General features: G+C 47.3%; 1 protein-coding gene across 3 annotated transcripts; it reads right to left on the bottom strand.

Moving 5' to 3' along the window:
* Positions 1-530: 530 nt before the first annotated feature.
* On the bottom strand, positions 531-14,177 carry NAPG (NSF attachment protein gamma). 3 transcript variants are annotated; one of them, XM_047793687.1, is made up of 12 exons: positions 14,055-14,177; positions 12,695-12,762; positions 9,719-9,803; positions 9,025-9,042; positions 8,339-8,369; positions 6,409-6,518; positions 6,234-6,300; positions 5,880-5,950; positions 4,528-4,606; positions 3,641-3,720; positions 2,745-2,874; positions 531-2,457 (listed from the first exon to the last, which is right to left on the bottom strand). In XM_047793687.1, the coding sequence occupies exons 1-12, from the start codon at positions 14,108-14,110 to the stop codon at positions 2,308-2,310; spliced, it is 945 nt and encodes a 314-aa protein (XP_047649643.1). In that variant the 5' UTR covers positions 14,111-14,177; the 3' UTR covers positions 531-2,307. The 3 variants fall into 3 exon arrangements, with proteins under 3 accessions (XP_047649643.1, XP_047649644.1, XP_047649645.1); XM_047793688.1 differs by lacking the exon at positions 14,055-14,177 and adding an exon at positions 13,989-14,046; XM_047793689.1 differs by lacking the exon at positions 14,055-14,177 and adding an exon at positions 13,513-13,615.
* Positions 14,178-18,062: the final 3,885 nt, after the last annotated feature.

Consider the following 18,062-nt stretch of genomic DNA (forward strand, 5'->3'; position numbering starts at 1 on the left):
AGCTCCAAGGTGTCCCAAGGGAACCAAAACCGCGCCGTCCAACGGCACTCCCTACACCTAGCACTCCAATTTCTACACTCCTGGTATTGAACTCTATTACCGATCCCCATTCTCCAGAAGACAGAGCATTACACAGCGTGCCCTCTGACTGAGTAAATCCCCTGCAACTAAGGTGCGAACCGTGTATAAATGCAAACACTGCCACTTCCGTTTTCTTACCTCCTGCTGTATTGTTACCTCCCTTAACTCAGTGAAGGACGTGTTCTCTTGGAGGGTGTACTGAAGTGTCGCCCCGTAAGTACAGAGAGCAAGTACCACAGTAACTGGAGGATTGATGGGCACCTTCCAAAGGTCCGGAGTTTAAAGTACCCCCCAAAGGAGCTTACCTGACTCCCAGAGCAGGATGCACAACTTGGGTGAACAAACTGTTATTATCTAATGCAGTTGGAAGCATGTAAAGAGTGGAGAATGTGTTTTTGAAACAAAGGACATGAGCAAAACAAAATGAATGATAATAATGAAAAGAATAATTGTACTTATATAGTTTCAGATTTTATTTTCATAATTATCTTCCTAAAGGAGCAATAATCTGCATTTCCATAACACATTTAATATTCTATTCACCAAAGAGCTGGAAAAAAGAACAGGGATAAAGCAGTTTTTATACACAAATAGCATCCTCTGCATATGTACAGATGAATTCGACATACAAAGTGTGCCTTGTGGACTGAGCGCACTGACAACACCGCGGAACACTGACTGTCAGACTCGGTGTAAACACGTCTTCACTTCCCACCGTACTTGGGACAAAGGCCTACGTAGTGGAAAAATGAGAGGCTCTCTCTTCACGAACAGCCCCGACCTCGGGGAACAGCCACGAGCCCTGCAAGTTCATAACCTGGCCCGGGACAGGGGAGGGGGGTGGAGGTCGCACTGGATCACGGCTCATTTTTGACTAACATGTAAGAAAGAGTAAAAATAAAACTTTCCCTAGGCTGTAATGGAGAATGTGGTCTATAAAAGATGGTCTAAAATATCTTTTCACTGTTGCCAAACCTCTTTAAATGGATTGTTCATTAGCTCAAATGCACCTCAGCACAAGACTCCTGAGGTTTCTGGCGGATCAGGGTTGGAGGTGGGGGGGCGCTGGGTCTCTGAAACATTAACACAATGCCAAACACAAACGCCTAAATCTGCTTTCCTGAGATGGTTCAGTTTGCCTCCAGTCTGCAGGTGGCGGCTGCCCGCAGAACCACTCAAGGACTGGAGGGGGCAGGACACTGATTAGTGTTTGCACCAGACCTGGTGGGTGGACGACAATCTCCACCCTTCAGTCCACCCGCCTGAGCACACCGGCCAGCTCTCCCACGGAGCCCAGGGGGACGGGACCTCCCGTGATGACCGCCTCAGCATCCCCGGAGGCCAGCACACCGAGCTCCCTGTGCTGGCACAGACAGGTGGGGGCGGGAGCGTGGGCCCTTCCTGCTCAAGAGGGGGGGTCTGAGCACAGGGCAGGGGCCTGAGAAGGAGGGACGCGGGCTGGGATATAGACAGCACCTCCCCCACGACTCAGAGGCCACTCGGGGGGAAGAAAGATGGATGCCAGGCTGAGAGGAAGCGCTGCGCTGCTGTGACGCGTGAGCAAGCCCGTGTTAGTTCCCGTGCAGTCAGGAAACCAGGGGGTTTGGAGACAGTCAAGGTGCATGTGCGGGTGGAAGTGAGGAGAGAAGACACTACAGACTCGCCGTACTGTGCTCTCTCACAGACTTCCAGGTGACTCCGCACGCACCTTGTCCCGGGACAAACAGCAGGCAGGGCTCAAACAGCTTCCTGCCCCAATATCACTTCTGAAGGTCTAATAATTTAAATATACCTAATATCACGGGGGAGAAATTTCCTTTTGAAAACGAACGTTTAAAACACTATTTTGTTTAACCAGTAAACATCACTTTTAGCAGCAATTATTAAATAAAACGCAAAACAACTTCTCTAACAGGAAATCACAAGAACCCAAGAGAGAGGAGGCCCTCCGCCTAGTAATGCTTTGTTTAGAACAAATGTGTCTGAATTTGGTTTGCGATTATAAAATCAACTGTATGAAAATGTGACAGTGACTTCTCTGCTCACTCCTGCGGGTGTCTGACAAGAGCTTTATCATGAAGAGAAAAAAATGGTTCACGGGCAGCGGGCACGATGGGTGGTCCAGACGCGGGAATGAGGCTCATCTGCACCAGCATCAGGACCAGGGCCTCGGGATCTGGGCACCCCCGACGTCAGCTCAGGTCCCTGAGGTGGGGGATGCTGAGCCTAGCACAGGCCCCCTGCATACTCATCCTCCTCCTCCTCAGCAGGGGCGGCGGGGGCAGGGGCGCCCTCTGGCTGAGCCTGTGGAGGGGCTGCTACCTTCTTCTTGACTCCACCTCCAGGGACCACCAGGCTCAGGCCCAGCTTCGCATACTGTCAAGGACAAAGCTTGTCTAAGACTGGATGACCCAGATGACCAGATGCAAACAGGCGACACCTGTGCGACAGAGCCTGGCCCTCCGAGAGCCTAGCCACCACTGTGATGCACCAACCACCACAAATCCCAGCGCCATTCAGCTGGCTCATGGCCGGGATGGGACGGGGACACGACACCCAGACACAGGAAAGTGGGACAACTGAGCTAAGAGATGCTGGAGTCCCTGTGAAATACGGTCTGTTCCGTGTTAGGAAGCCTGGTCCCCAGAGAGGGAAGGACTTACATCATTGTCCATGTACTTGAACAGGGGTGAGTTGCAGACCTCGGACACCTGGTCCTGGTCCTGCTGGTCGTAGCCCTCCAGAAGCTGCTCCAGAGCCGCACAGTCTTCACTGCCGTTGAAGCCAGGGATGCTGGGGGAAGACCAGGGCACGACTGTGTCTGTTCCACACAAAGCGGCCCCCACACAGGTGACAACATCTAAGGATACTGCCGATCGTACAAGTGAGGAGGCCTGGCAGGCTGGACGTCCTACAACACCCCGGATGGCCGACAGCAAAGACTCGGGGCGCCTGGACTCAGGGTGCCCAGACTCAGGTGCTCTGCTCACTTAAACTTCGCCTCCAAGGAAAGCCCTTAGCCCAAGCTCCTCATAACACAGTGTGAGCACTGCCCTCTTATCCTTTTTTCCTTGGCGAATATCACGAATTCAATCAAGTCATTCACTTTCGTGGCAGCCCCCAGGAGAAAAACATATGAAAGAACACAACTCATAAAAATCCCACTGCTGGAGTTGCCACTGTAGCGCAGTAGAAACGAATCTGACTAGCATCCGTGATGACATAGGCTTGATCCCTGGCCTCCATCAGTGGGTTAAGGATCTGACATTGCCACAAGCTATGGTGTAGGTCGAAGACACAGCTCAGATCCCACACTGCTGTGGCTGTGGTGTAGGCCAGAGGCTACAGCTCCAATTTGGCCCCTAGCCTGGGAACCTCCATACACCACGGGGGTGGCCTTAAAAAGCAAAAACAACAACAACAACAAAAATCCCACTGATAAGCTGGAATGGTTGCCAGGCACTCCCATCCTCTGAAATCTATTTAAAAACAAAACAAAACCCAGGACTGTTAGCCCAAGCTGAGTGTCAGGAACAGCTGTGAGCTGGTGGTGGCTCACCTGTAACTCTCCCGGACGCAGCGCTCTGCGGCCACATAGTCGTTTCTATGGAGATGAACTAAGACTTGGGCAATTGTTTTCTGAAACAAAAGAGGCGATTACGGGCCATGTTTATATCCATGCAGAAAAGACAATTTCCTGATGGCTGGAGTTTAACGTTCAATCTCAGTCTGTGCCTAGAGAGATTTGTAATCCCCCTGTCACCTCAACAAGACCCCGGCAGGAGAACATCCCAGAACAGCACACCTCGAGCTCCAGTGTGCACACTCCATCCAGGGTCTCCTTGAAGAGATGGCAGGGTCAGTGGCTGAGGGAGCCTCTCATACTGGCTCCCAGGTGGTGCCGGTACCCAATCCGAGGACCACATTCAGAGACATGGCCACCGAGAAAAACCATCACATGTTATAAAGGAAGTTTCTTCCAGGCACCTACACAGGTTTAATCTCAAAAAGGGAACAAGTAAGAGAGGGCCCATAATGCAGCAATTCTACACCAAAATTCTTAGAGGGACAGAAGGACAAGATGAATGAGTGGAAACTTCACAGAACAGACGCAACGGCAGTATTTACTTAACAAAGGATTAATGAGAACCCAGGACTGGTAAGATCATATTGGCAAGACAGCTCTTCCATCTTTTTATGGTCATTTTTGAGATAACTTATTGATCCATCTTTAAGTTCCCTGAGTCTTCTGTCGTCTCCATTTTCAGATTAAGCCCATCCAGTATTTTACTTCAGACACTGCTTTTTCAGTCAAAAATTCTAATTTATTTCATTTATAGTTTCCAGCAAAAAAAGAAAACACATATTCATGGAACCTGGTCTTAGGCACAGTCACACCACCATGAAATCTAAGGTAAAGCTAAAACAAGCGTCTTCAAAGCATACCTTATAACAAGTTGGGTAATTCTCAATCTCCTTATAAATATTTTTTTCTTTCTGAATAGAGAGTGCCGCCTCATCGAACCTAAACACAAAACAAGAAAAATAAGACAGGCAGGTCCATGTGACCCAGAGAGGTCAGTGTTGTGCTGGATCTGAAGTTACAGACTTTACAGAGAGAAAGACGCCATCCGACACCTCAGCAGCTGCCCCACAACCGTGTTCCATGGCCTTTAAATGCTCCACCGGCCCTTCGAGATATCAAGCAGCAAAGCAGAAGAGGGGCCGCTTCACAAAGGGAGTTTTCAGTCTGGGGGTGGAGAGGACAGACCACCCACTAACGAGCATCAGTCAAGTTCAACCAGCTGCTCTGTGAGCATCTATGAGGAGCTGGGAGACCACCCTGATCCCAGCATCTTGGATTCCATCCCTCCAGGAAGGACTTGAAAACGCCTGAGAGCACTGGCCGCCCCCATGGTACGAAGTGCCCAGTGTGGCCTCCAAAAGCCCCACAGCCCCACGTCCAAAAAGGCATGCAGAGAAGTTCCCGTCATGAACTTAGCGAAAATGAACCTAATATCCATCAGGACGCAGGTTCGATCCTCGTTCAGTGCGTTCAGGATCTGGTGTTGCCCTGAGCTGCAGTGAAGGTCACAGATGCAGCTTGGATCCTGTGTTGCTGTGGTTGTGGTGCAGACCAGCAGGTACAGCTCCAATTCAACCCCTAGTCTGGGAACTTCCATATGCCACAGGTGCGGCCCCCCAAAAAAACAAAAAGGCTGCCAGGGTGGGGCCAGAGTCCTGCCCGCACCTCTGCTCAGCGCTCATCTTTCTCTGTCTACGTTCACACACCCTCTGGAGAACTTTATTAATAGCAGAGATTGTTTACTATGCTTAAACTGAGGGGAAGTAAAAAAACAAAAGGAAACCCCCAACAGAATTCTGGGTGACTGGGCCCAGCTTCTCGTGTGCAGGCCATACATGGGAAGGATAAAATACTAACTACCCCATCTAAGGACACTGTCAAGAGCCTGTCAGTTTTCGTGGAGAAGCATTTAGGGCATCTTGTCCTTTATGCCCCACAGATACTCGTCCTTGGGAGACATCAGAACCTACCCACGACAGACCAGGACAACTGCTGTCCCCCGGGCTGCAGGGCTCAGGCAGTTGGAGCTGATATGCATGGGATTACCCTTCAGAGGAGCAGACCCCTCAGTATCTCAGTGCTGTCCTGCAGACCCCCATCTTTCTACGGCATGGCCTGTGTGCCTGACATCACACCAAAGACATCAACGAGCCATTTCTCCGGTGGGGACGAAGCTCGCATGGACACCGGAGCATGGCTTTGTGACACGCACCTGCGTCCCCGTACCAGCAGTCTGGAGGCTTTTCCTAGTAACTCAACTGCCTGTCGTAAGCGTTCTTCATTCTGTAGGAATTCAAGACAGACAGTGTTGGCTGCTTTAATGTTGGAGTATTTTTCCCGCAACAATTATTTCATTAAAAAAATAATTAAAATGGCACTTGATCAAGGGAGGAGGTGCGTGGTGTGACACCAAAGCTGCTAATCCATTTCATTAGGAACAACAAAAAAGTTTAGTTTGAGCACTTTTCAAAGTTTTCAAAGAGCTGCCGCATTTCTGTTTTCCTGTGTATTATGAATCTCAACATTCTAAGTATACTTAAAGAAAAACAATAAAATTCAAACTTACTTCAAACACATTAGCTGTCTGCTGATATAACTGCACAGCCTTATCTGGATCGACATTTTCTATAAGCCTACATGAGACAAGAAAATGGACTCCTATGAGCAAGAGAAGGCTTGTTTCTCAAAGGACTGTATTAAAGCAGAAAGAGCTCCAGGCTAAGGCCGGTCCACACACTCACTTCCCGGCACGCTCCAAGGCCATGGCGGCTGTGTCCGGGGTGCCGTTCTCCAGGTACATCATGCTGGCCTTCTCGATCAGCTGCACAGCCTCGGGCAGCTTCTGCATCTCCTGCAGGCAAACCACGCGGCTGGATCAGTACATGCATCAACTCGAGGAACACAGAGTGAACAACCTGAAATTCGCAAAAGCAAAGGACCCAAAACACCATACAAAGATTGAGATGCGTAAAATGATTGGCCTTCACGTGGTTACTCTTCCCATCCAGCTTTGCTTGGTCAAACCAAACACCAATCAGTCAATTTAGACTGAACTCATCACTTCCCAGCGTGTCAGGGAAACTACAAATAGCAGAAACCCAAGCATTTGCTCTTCGGTGCTTTCAAAGCATTTACAATTCCTGGAATACATAGGGGTCTCTGCTGTACACAAGGCCTGTGCCAAAGGCCACAAAGGGTCAGCCTAGGGGCTGTCCCTCATTTCTGAGGACGCCTTGCTTGGATCACCCAGTATCTGGATTTAAGTTGTGTTTTATGGCTTCCTATTTAGAAAACATCAAAAGCTCTGGCATCGGCAGGCTCGCCTTCCCACACAGCACTGTCTGAGGGGCCTCAAGGCAGCAGGCCCTGTGGAGGCCGGCTCCTCCTGGGGGGGCTGCCCCTCTCCCCACACCCTATACACCAGCCCTGCCTCTGCACTCTGCCATCCGCCACGCTCACCTGCGTTCACAGCCCTCTTCACCTGAGTGCCATCAACAGAGCAGAGTTATGTAACCATATAACAATTTGTCACACGGAGGCATCAAAATTTCAACATTTTCCTATTACTAAGAATTCAGATAACTGCCACTTTTCTTAAAAATAAACATCCCTCTTCATAAATACTTTCTATTTCTTTGTGACAGAATCACAGGACTGGAATTCCTGGGTCAAAGACTACAAGAGCTCTCAAAGCCCTCTGTATTATGATGGAAGTATTTTTTTAATGACATCAGAAAATGCGCAGGAAAACTCAAATGTAAACAGTGCGCTACAAAGCCGTGTGTAAAGAATTATCCTTAGTGTGTGTATTTATATATACAGGAAAATTTCTGTGTATAGAAAAATAGCGAGAAGAAAAAAAACTAAGCCTGTTAACAGCTATTACTAATACTCTTTAATCTTTCCAGTGTTTCTAAATGTTCTACAATGAGCATATATTCACTTTAAAAAAAATCAGTAGGTTAAGATTCTCAGTTGTAGAAATGAAAAACAAAAATTTTATTAAAGTGTAAGGTCTTAAAACAAAGCTTTATAATAAATAATTGAAAAGAGCTTTTATCATACCAGAGAATGTAAAAATGCAAAAGAAAATGCTCTGTTTCCACTGCCACTTGGCAAACGTGGAGAGTCAGCATAAAGTGACACGTCCTGTCTCACCACAGCAGGATATTAACTCCCAACCTGCTTTTCAGAAGCAGGAATATAAAAAGTAGCTTGGACATATTAGCCAAAATATTAATCAAAAAGAATCAGAGTTAAACAGCAACGGTTTAAGTTCTCTTCAAAGATAACTGGTATTTATAAATCAAGAAAAAATTCTTCATTCTACAGCCCACAGGTAGTAAACACCTGTAACCTTTTACTACCTTGGAGTGTCCTCAAGTTCTCAAAAGCAGGGACCGCCACCCAGAGCTCTGTTTTGCAACACCCTCTCCTGGTCACAAAGCTCAGAACCTCAGTGTCCCCAATTCCCTCTTGTACAGGCTCGGTTAAAAGTCCCTGTCTGGAGACACACAGAAGGTACCCAAAGGTCCAATGAGCATCACCATGGACAAGAAATCTCCGTATCTCTCGCCTTAGCGAGGAGACTGCCACCTGGGCACACAGTCACTCTCACCCTCGTGGCTCACTCGTTTACCTACAGAACAGCTGTGAGCCAACAGCACTGACCTTCAGCATCATGCCGGCCTGCTCGTAAGCTCTGCAGAGAGAACAGAATTGCTTAGATGAGATCTTGATGAAATAAGGGGAGGAGAAACTTTCTATCACAGGTATGAGAAACCATGGCAATTACGACTGGCTCAGGCAATGTGTGGACTGTCAGCTTTTGGTGCCACATGGCAGAATTCTTCTTCCTTTTATTTCCATGGGCAGTAACGCCTTGGAAAAAACAGACAGATCTAAGTTGAAGGGTTATCGCTTTGCAGATGCAAAATCAAGTAAAGCTCAGAGAGGTTAAATGACTTTCTACTTGACAAGCCTAAATCCAAGTTCTGAAACAAGTGTTTCTACGAAAGCAGGGGAAAGCTTCCTGCTTCTCTCCACAAGTGGCATTAACAATCAAGAAAGAAGAAACAAAAGAGATTCTAACTTACTTGTTTTTTTCATAGGTTACTGAACAAAACAGTCCTAAAAATATGATGATGATTTAACTTAAACACTGAGTAGCTTAGCTAGAAGTGACTTCACTTTTAAGGCTCCAGTGAAAACTAAAACAAATGGAAATCACTATTTTATTTAAATCAATACAAACTAATGTACTGATTTGGACAACTTAGGAAAAATTTACCCCCCCCTGGGAAAACAGCAAGAAAATAACCTACAAATACATGAACACATGAAGACTATTTACTTACTTGGCAGCATGAAAAAGACTGAATGGATGCAACAAAGTCAAAATTAAGGAAAAAAAGCAAATCAAAAGTTTCTAAAGCTCTACTAGTTAAAAAAACATTAACTAAATCACTGCCCTGGTTCATTTGAAAAGACAAATCCTACAATCAGGTAAAGAAGAAATACTTTAATGCCTGTGGATGCCTCCTAAAAACTATGTAATTCACAGAAACACTGACAAAAATCACATCGATTTTTAAGCCACTATGCATAAGCCTGAAGTTTTACTAAAATGCAAGATTATTGTAATCATAACCTGCAAATGAGATTAAAAATAAACATTTTTAGTTGATAAGATTATAAAATACATCAGGCAAATTTGCTTTAAACTATTTAAAAATTTTATTTCAAATACCCAAGGAAGGCCATATTTCAAAAGATGAATTTAGCAGTTCGCACGTTTCCAGCACACTAGCTGCTTCCCCATTTTTCAGCCCCTGTCCCTGCATCTCCCTCACTTCACCCCAAGTAAAACCATAATCAAGCAAATCCAGAAACAACAGAAATAAACACAGCTTTGCAGAATGGTGCGGAGCTATGATCAGGTCTCCTTCAGAGTTTAGAAATGCAGGATTTTTCTAAACGGCTTCTAATCTAATAGCACTGTACTCCACATGCAGCAAATTTATAACAATTTATAAAGGCTGAAAAAGATACGCCCTGTTATTCTCGTGAGCAACAGCTTCTCTCAGGCAGGCGTCTTTTGCTTGCTCAAACTGTTTGGCATTTTTAAAAGCAACAGCTGAAATAGAAAAAAAAATAGACTTTCTATTTCCATCATTAAAAAAAATCCTCAAATAAATCACTCCCCAAATCTGCATGATGTGTGAAGTATTAGAAAATAAACATTTTATTCATTCATTCACTCATTGTCTTTTTATGGCCAAACCCGCAGCATATGCAAGTTCCCAGGCTATGGATCCAATCAGAGCTGAGCTGCCGCCACAGCCACAGCCACGCCAGATCAGAGCCCCGTTTGCAACCTACACAGCTCACAGAAACGCTGGATCCTTAACCCACTGAGAGAGGCGAGGGATCGAACCTGCATCCTCACGGATACTAGTTGGGTTTGTTACCACTAAGCCACAACAGGAACTCCCCAACACTTATTTTAATCACATACTTAAGGAAATTTCATAAAACCGTAAGTACTTACTTTTTTCCAAGTCAACGTCTTACAATTTTTTTTTTGTCTTTTTGTTTTTCTAGGGCCGCACCGGCAGCGGCACATGGAGGTTCCCAGGCTAGGGGAAGAATCGGAGCCGTAGCCATCGCCTACGCCACAGCCACAGCAACTCGGGATCTGAGCTTCATCTATGACCTACACCATGGCTCACGGCAATGCCAGATCCTTAACCCACTGAGCGAGGCCAGGGATGGAACCCTCATCCTCATGGATGCTAGTCGGGTTTGTTAACCACTGAGCCACAATGGGAACTCCCCTTACAACTTTTTTTTTTTTGTCTTTTGTCTTTTTTGTTGTTGTTGTTGCTATTTCTTGGGCCGCTCTCGCGGCATATGGAGGTTCCCAGGCTAGGGGTCGAATCGGAGCTGGAGCCACCAGCCTACGCCAGAGCCACAGCAATGCCAGATCCGAGCCGAGTCTGCAACCTACACCACGGCTCACAGCAACGCAGATCCTCAACCCACTGAGCAAGGGCAGGGACCGAACCCGCAACCTCATGGTTCCTAGTCGGATTCATTTACTACTGCGCCACGACGGGAACTCCCCCTTACAACTTTTTTGACTATCAACAACTTAAAAGCATTTTCAAAAGGCTTTAATTATAGGCTACTAGCAATAAACCAGTACTCCTCCCACTCACACCCAAGTTTCTAAGCTTTGAGAAACACCAGCATCTAAGCTTTGAGAAACTGAGATCACATCAGTCAAACCAAAGCACCCGAATAACAGGCACTGTCACAAAAACAGAAACTTACTTCACTGGTTTTATATTTACTAATAGAAACAGTGCTTTAGTTACAGCTTATTCTATCTTTTAAATTATTTTGAAACTGAAGACCAGTAAACACACTCAATATTTTTATAAATCTTTTTGGCACAATCTTTATGATCTTACAGATTTTGGAAAACTTACAAAGTGCTGCTCACAAATAAGTAAAAAGGATACTGCTTTAAGAAGACATTTGTAAAAAACACACTCTTAAAATTACCTTTAATAAAATGTTGAAAATAAGTGACAAACTACTTCCATCCCTGAATTTCCATATTTTGCTTTTTGAAAAATTTATTCCACTAATGAAAAGTATCTTGCATATCTCCTTGAAGAAAATAAGCAAAGAATGCTTAACAGTAAAATCTAATGTGAAACACTTATTTATGAAAGCAGCTCACAGTCTCAGATGCATATAAAACAATTCTGTGTTAAATTTCCCTCTTGGAGACTTGCAAGATGCTATGCTCTCCAGTCACACAAGTGTCCTTATACAAGGTGTCCATAAGATCCATATAAAATTTGAACCTGCAATCATTTTCCTTCTAAATAGAAGGTACAGTAATTCATATAAGGTAACAGATAATTTACTCAGGATTACATCGAAGTGCTAAAGATTAATTTATCGTCCTTTCCTTTATTACCTGGGAAATACATGCTGTTATTGCTGATTAGTGTCATCTTACCTGATTTCTTTTTTCTTGGTGACATACTAACACTAAATGAGAGGCTAACAAATGTGATCAAGGCTACTGCTGAAACACAGTAAAATGTGTTCAGGGTGTTTCAAAACTGTATTGTGCTTTATACCCAAATAATCACGGATATGCTGAAAGCTATCTCCCATAACTTAAAATGCTAAGTTTTTAATAAATTCTCTTTTGGTTGCAAATTCCAGATCATTTTTATCTTACATGCATATAAACGTATTAATATATGCCTATAATGTAACGCTTCATAAACATTCATCAGTGCACCTCCGTGGAAGGGTCAAAAAGAACAAGAGCCAAGCCACAGCATGCAGCTCTACTGAGAATGAGGCTAAGGTGTTTTAAAAAGTCAATGAGAAAAATCTTTGGGGAGTTCCCTTTGTGGCTCAGCAGTTAACAAACCCGACTAGGATCCATGAGGATGCAGGTTCGATCCCTGGCATTGCTCAGTGGGTTAAGGATCCAGCATTGCCATGAGCTGTGATGTAGGCTGCAGACGTGGCTGGGATCCAACATTGCTGTGGCTGTGGCGTAGGCTGGCAGATGTAGCTCCGATTCAACCCCTATGCTGTGGGTGAGGCAGAAGGAAGGAAGGAAGGACAGAAGGAAGGAAAAGAGAAAAAGAAAAAATCTTTCAAAATAACAGGTAGCAGAAGAACATGACAAAACTCTCATAGATAGTATGAGCTGAATGAAGTTCAAGAACATATAAAGGATGCTAAAAGCACAGCTGCATCCCCTGCTCCCATCCTGCCATCCCAGGAGAGGCAGAGGCCGCTGGATCTGCAGCTCACACTCAAGACATCTGGAAACAAGTGGACAAGTGCAAGGATTCAGGCAGTTTCGTTTTGTCTTTTAAACAATTAAAATGCTACAGGAAGCGTCAGGAGGAAGAATTATACCGAGATGAAGTGAGCAGCCCATGTCAAGATTACACACCACAAGGACTGGGCTACAGTCACTCATACCTGCTTTTCCATATTCAGAAGCAGCACTGTCATAATCTGGCTTCCATTTTAAAAAACCAGTTTTCAGGCTAAAAGGAAAAGAAGACACAATTAACACAAGTTACCAACCATGTTCTTTCATAAGTAAGAACCCTGCTTGTAAGCGCCTTATAGGTCATTAAAGAGGGCAGGGGACCATGGACCAATCACATTCCTAAGAACCCTGCTTGTAAAGGCTCTGAGGGGCTCATTAAAAAGGGGGGGAGGGGACCACCCCTACAAAGTCACCATCCCATTCAGCTCCATTGAAACTTACTGATAATCACATACAACCTCACCACCTTCCCCTCCCATTGTCACAGACACAGTTGTCCCCCTTTTGAAATGTCTGTCCAAGTAGAGTGGAGGGTCTTCCTGCACTGTCCCCAGACTAGCAGGAACAGCACCACCTGGCAGCGTACAAGAAAGTGTAAGTCACTGAGCGAGCCCCAGCTCTACTGAACCAGACACTCTGGAATAGCGGCAGCAATCCAGGGTGTAAAAAGCCCTGAGAAGTATTAAAGCTTGAGAAGGGCTGAAGCACATAAGTAAGCAGTGGGACCTGTGAGACTGCAGCACAGGAGAGGCCAGAGAATGACCGAGGAGTCATCAGCAGATACCACACCAAGGGCCCCATAAGTTTCTCTAGGAAGACTGCAGAGAAAGGCCAGAAAGACTGCAGAGAAAGGCCAGGAAGACTGCAGAGAAAGGCCAGAAAGACTACAGAAAAGACACTCAGGGAGACAGAGGGAGTCAGCAAGAAAGACTCCAATTGGCCACCAGGGGACAGGAAGGACCACCTGAAAGACGAGGACGACTGGAAGACAGAAGCTGCTTTCCGGGATTCCAGGATCACTTGGCATCTCAAACGCCACACCAAAGTACAATCCGATTGAATCCTTATCTAACCTGCCCTTTCTGCAATACTTTAATTTCAGAATAATTTCAGGCTTACAGTTTAGTGACTGTCAAGCTTAGGTGTGCTTACAAATTGCCGAATGAACATCATCTTTAATTTAAACCAGTTAGTGACGACCTGCTTACGACTCTGCCAGCTTCCAAGGGACCAGGGGGCACCTTAACTGAGGAAACAGAGGGGCTACCGGCCTAGGTGGGGGGAGCCCCCAGACTGCCGGGCCCCGGGGTACCAAAGTGCCCCCACTGCCCCCATCACCTGAGCCGCGACAACTTCCGGGTCGACGGTAGCGCTTCCGGGCCAGCGCCCACCCCCCCAAGCCCCGCTCGCCCGCCCCTAAGCCCCCCGCGCGGTGCTAACTCGGACAGCTCTCGGAGGGGCCCGGCCCCGGCGTCCGGCCTGGGCCGCGCTGGGCCTCTCACTCACTACTTCTCTGCTTTGGCGAGGTGCTCCAGCCCCTCGTTTATCTTCTGCGCCGCCATCTCCGCGGTGCGGCCCTGACGTGGAGGCCGAGAGCCCGCCGAGTGGGCGTGGGAACGCCGAGGAGGAGGCCGGGACGGCGCCGCTGCCGCTCCACCGGGGCCCGTAGGGCTCAAACCAAGTGCGGCGAAGCGGCGCGGGAGCCGCGCAGGAAACGCCGCGCAGGCGCAGGGCGCCCGGGCTGGCCGCTAGCTTGGCTCCATGCGCAGCGGTGGTGGGTAGTGAGGGAGGTTCTCTCATTCATTCGTTCGTCAAACACCGGTTTGTCGAACACCTACTATGCGTCAGACACTGTCCTAGTGCCGGCAGGTCGCCAGGGAGAACGAGAGACCGAGTCCGGCCCTCGTGGATCTCGCTTCCCTCTCCCTTGAAAGCGCATTGGCGCTGCGATCCGTGACCGCATAGACTCGTTTATTTTTTACTGCATGTGCGCCCCTACCACCTGTCGGTCACCGTCAGGTAACCCCTGACAGATGCTCAGAAGTGAGCACTCCGTGACGTTCGGGAGCGAGGTTCGCCAGCAAGGGTCTGGCAGAAATAATAGTAATTCCGTGGCCGACTCACATTTCGTGGGGTTTCAACACCTGCAAGGTGATTCTGCGATAGCATTGCAGCCCCTCGGTCTCCACCCAACTAGCTCATACTCTCATCCCCAGGATCACACCCTCGACCTTACCAGTCATGGGTAACTAATTACTAGTAACTGTGCCCCCGACACATCACTTTCAAGCAGACACTTTACTTCTTGCTGTCTTCTAGCTCTGATAATTTTTCACCTTCAGCAGAACTCCCACCTCTTCCCGGCCTCTGCTCCTGTTCACACCTCCCTGTTTACCCATTATAAGCTCCATGTTCCATCATTGTAACTACTCTTCTGCGTGTGCATCAGCCTCCCTGGCCCTCTGTGCTTCCTTTCTCCTTGTATGGAAAAGCCCCTGTTCTCTACGGACTGGAACTGCTCTGAGCAATTGAAAGTGGTTGGAGAAAAACAAAGCAGCAACATGCTAACGTGACCCGTCCCTGGAATCTGTGCTCATACATGTCAAGGAGGCCCGGGTGCTGCTGAGTTCCTGAACTGCATTTCACTGGACCAGTCATCCAAGGGCGAAATCTCTTCCTGGACCATCTTGGGCCCTCTAGGTGTGACTCTGTAAACTAGACTGGGCAAGATGGAGGAACAGGGGGAAAAGCACACATTTATTTAACAGAGGTCTTGTGCGACACGAGAGCCTTTATAAGGAAATGAAGACCCGCAAAAGTGGTTACTCCTGTGTTTTTATGCTTGCTGTGCTGAAGGCTGAAAAGTCCTGGGAAAACACGATGGGACAAGGGCAGGAGCCCAGCACAGTGACCTGTGGAAACTAGCAAGGCCTTTGTTCAGCACCTCTGTCTTCAGAGTGTTCCTGTCCTCCAGGTACAGGTAGCTCACCTCTCACATAGGGTATATGGGGTTCGGGAAACGCTGCCCCCAAATACGGCACCTTGGCACATGGAACCCAGCAGAAAATTCGCAGTCTAACTGGTCCTTCAGTCATAATTTCTTTATTAACGCTCCCACGTCACCTAAAACTTCTGTTCAGTGAATCTGTAGTCTTTCCTCCTATTAATCTGTCTGTCACTTTCATGTTCAGACCCAGCCAGGGGCCTAAGAGGGTTGAGGAGAACTTTTTCCTCCCTTACAGGGTCTCATGGGAGAAGGGAGGAATCAAACCTACCTGCACCTGCTCTTTCTCAGGTTCCCCCAGCTGAACCCCTTCAGTATGCCAAGGAGCCGTACTTTGGGGTAGTGCATTCTGAATCCCACTGGGACATAATGCCTGCTGTCATGGAATGTGTGATCTGTGAGGGGGCACAAATGTTAAACCTAGTTTTATTTGAGCATCAACACGGAAGCATTTAGGGGTTTTGTTTGCTTTGTAGAGCCACACCCAAGGCATGTGGAAGTTCCCAGGCTGGGGGTCACATTGGAGCTGCAGCTGCCGGCCTACACCACAGCCACAGCAACGGAGGATCCAAGGCATGTATGCAACCTACACCACAGCTCATGGCAACGCCAAATCCTTAACCCACTGAGTGAGGTCAGGGATTGAACCCACATCCTCATGGATACTAGTTGGGTTCATTACCACTGAGCCACAGTGGGAGCTCCTGGGAAGAAGCATTTCAGAGCCTCGTGGCTCCCGTTTGCTCTTTTGGCCTTCACACAACAAATCCTGTGGAGTGTGCTCCCCATGCCAGACACTGCTCCAGGCTGGGGGAGTACGGCTCCCAAACATAGGGGACAGAAATCCCTGCCTGGCACCTCCAGAGCTTACCTGCCAGGGGAGGGATGGGCAGTGGAAGACAAGCAGGAAACATGCTAAATAACCCAATGGAAATGGAATGTAGATGGGATCCTGGCTTCAGAAGGAGGGGCTGGGACAGTGCACGTGGGTGCGCTTACCTCTCCAGGGAAGGTAACCTTTGAACACAGACCTGCCTGACGGAAGCTCTGAGCCATGTGCTGTCTGGACCAGGTACATCGCTGATGAAGGCTGGCAGCCTGGTCCATTCCAGGAGCACCAGGGGCTATGGGCCAACACGCCTTCCCTAGTCAACATCTGCCTAGAATCAGGCAGGGTTTGAATGATGTTTGAAAATCTTTAGGAACACATCTCTTGCTTAAATACAACTTCCTTCTACTTGTATGATTAGAAATTAGTACCTGTTAATAAAGACACTAAGAAAGTTTACTCAAACATGAAAATGTCAAGCCCCTAATTGCACTGGGTTTGCAAAAGCAGCTGTAAGGCCCTTTTCCTGGAGATTCTCAGTAGCTGGGGAGAGAGCATAATAATACTATGTCAGGGCACGTGCTAGAAAAGGGTAAAAGATCCAGAGAGGGACCCTGACCAGTCAGCCCCAAGCTTCCCACCAAGCTCCCCAAGGCCTGCTGTTCCCTGGCTGCCCACTGAGCGGCACCCCTGGCCCACAGCTACTCCCAGAGACCAGGCCATGCGGAGGCCTTGAGTACCCAGGGCTCAGTACTGCTCGCATTTGCAAAGAGTCCTTCCAGATTCAGAAAAAGGAAGAAAAACCCTCATTCTCCCCAGCCCCCAAGGAAATCATAGAAGAAAGAAGACGGTTTTAGCTTTTCAAATAAGAAAATAAACAAGTGCTTGAAATGGATAAGTTTTTCCTTTTAAATTTGTTTTTGCAAAGGATTTTTCATCCCTGAAAAACAAAATACTAAAATAGCGAGTTATGTTTTCATTTACAAATCCTTCTCAAGAGGAAATCTAATAATAACAAGGGGTTCCCATCGGGTTCCAGCTTGTTCCGTCATGTAAATATGTCTGTTCTCTGGGGAAGGAAGCCTACCCTGAGCCAGGTAGCTCTCATTTAAATTGGTGATTTTACTCGTTTGTATTTTTTCCTCTTCTTTTACCTTGAACAACCTCTCAGAACAAATTTTAGATCCTACAGCGGTATGTCAGGCAGGAGAGGCCTTTGCAGTGAGTGATACAAAGTATAAAAGACGGCGGCAAAACAATTTGCTGTGCTTTGCCCTAAATCCTGTGGAAATGTTGCTTGCCCTCAAGTCTCACCTTGAACAGATATTCACAGGTTGGGAAAACAGGGCTGTAAACTGGGAGGACAGGCTTGGGGCTCATTGTTTCCAACCTCAGCTGGGCTCCTGATAAGATGGAAATCCTTTGGCTTCTTGAGCCTTGGTTCCTCTCCCTTAAATGGGGATAATGGTGATGTGGTGGATGAAAGTGGCCGTCAAATCTTGGACACCCATCCCACAAAGAGATGGCATCTATGCCCCCTCCCTGGCCCGTGAGTGGTTCTGCGGCTGTTTGGCCAGTAGAACTGGGAGACAGGCCTTTGGGCATCATTGTGGGAGCCCTGACCTGGCTGACCTCCCTGAGGCTGCCATGTTTCAGGGAAGCCTAGGCTCAGGCAAGGGTC

Source organism: Phacochoerus africanus, chromosome 8 (genome assembly GCF_016906955.1).
Source record: "Phacochoerus africanus isolate WHEZ1 chromosome 8, ROS_Pafr_v1, whole genome shotgun sequence".
Lineage (NCBI taxonomy): Eukaryota > Metazoa > Chordata > Mammalia > Artiodactyla > Suidae > Phacochoerus > Phacochoerus africanus.

What these genes read in the sequence shown, in the direction of transcription:
- NAPG (XM_047793687.1), bottom strand. Translation starts at nt 14,110, where the DNA reads ATGGCGGCGCAGAAGATAAACGAGGGGCTGGAGCACCTCGCCAAAGCA. An exon ending in CTGCTGGTACGGGGACGCAG is followed by an intron (nt 4,607 to 5,879) that starts GTGCGTGTCACA and finishes TTTTGTGTTTAG; the next exon opens with GTTCGATGAGGCGGCACTCT. An exon ending in TGCGTCCGGGAGAGTTACAG is followed by an intron (nt 2,875 to 3,640) that starts GTGAGCCACCAC and finishes GTCTTCCCCCAG; the next exon opens with CATCCCTGGCTTCAACGGCA.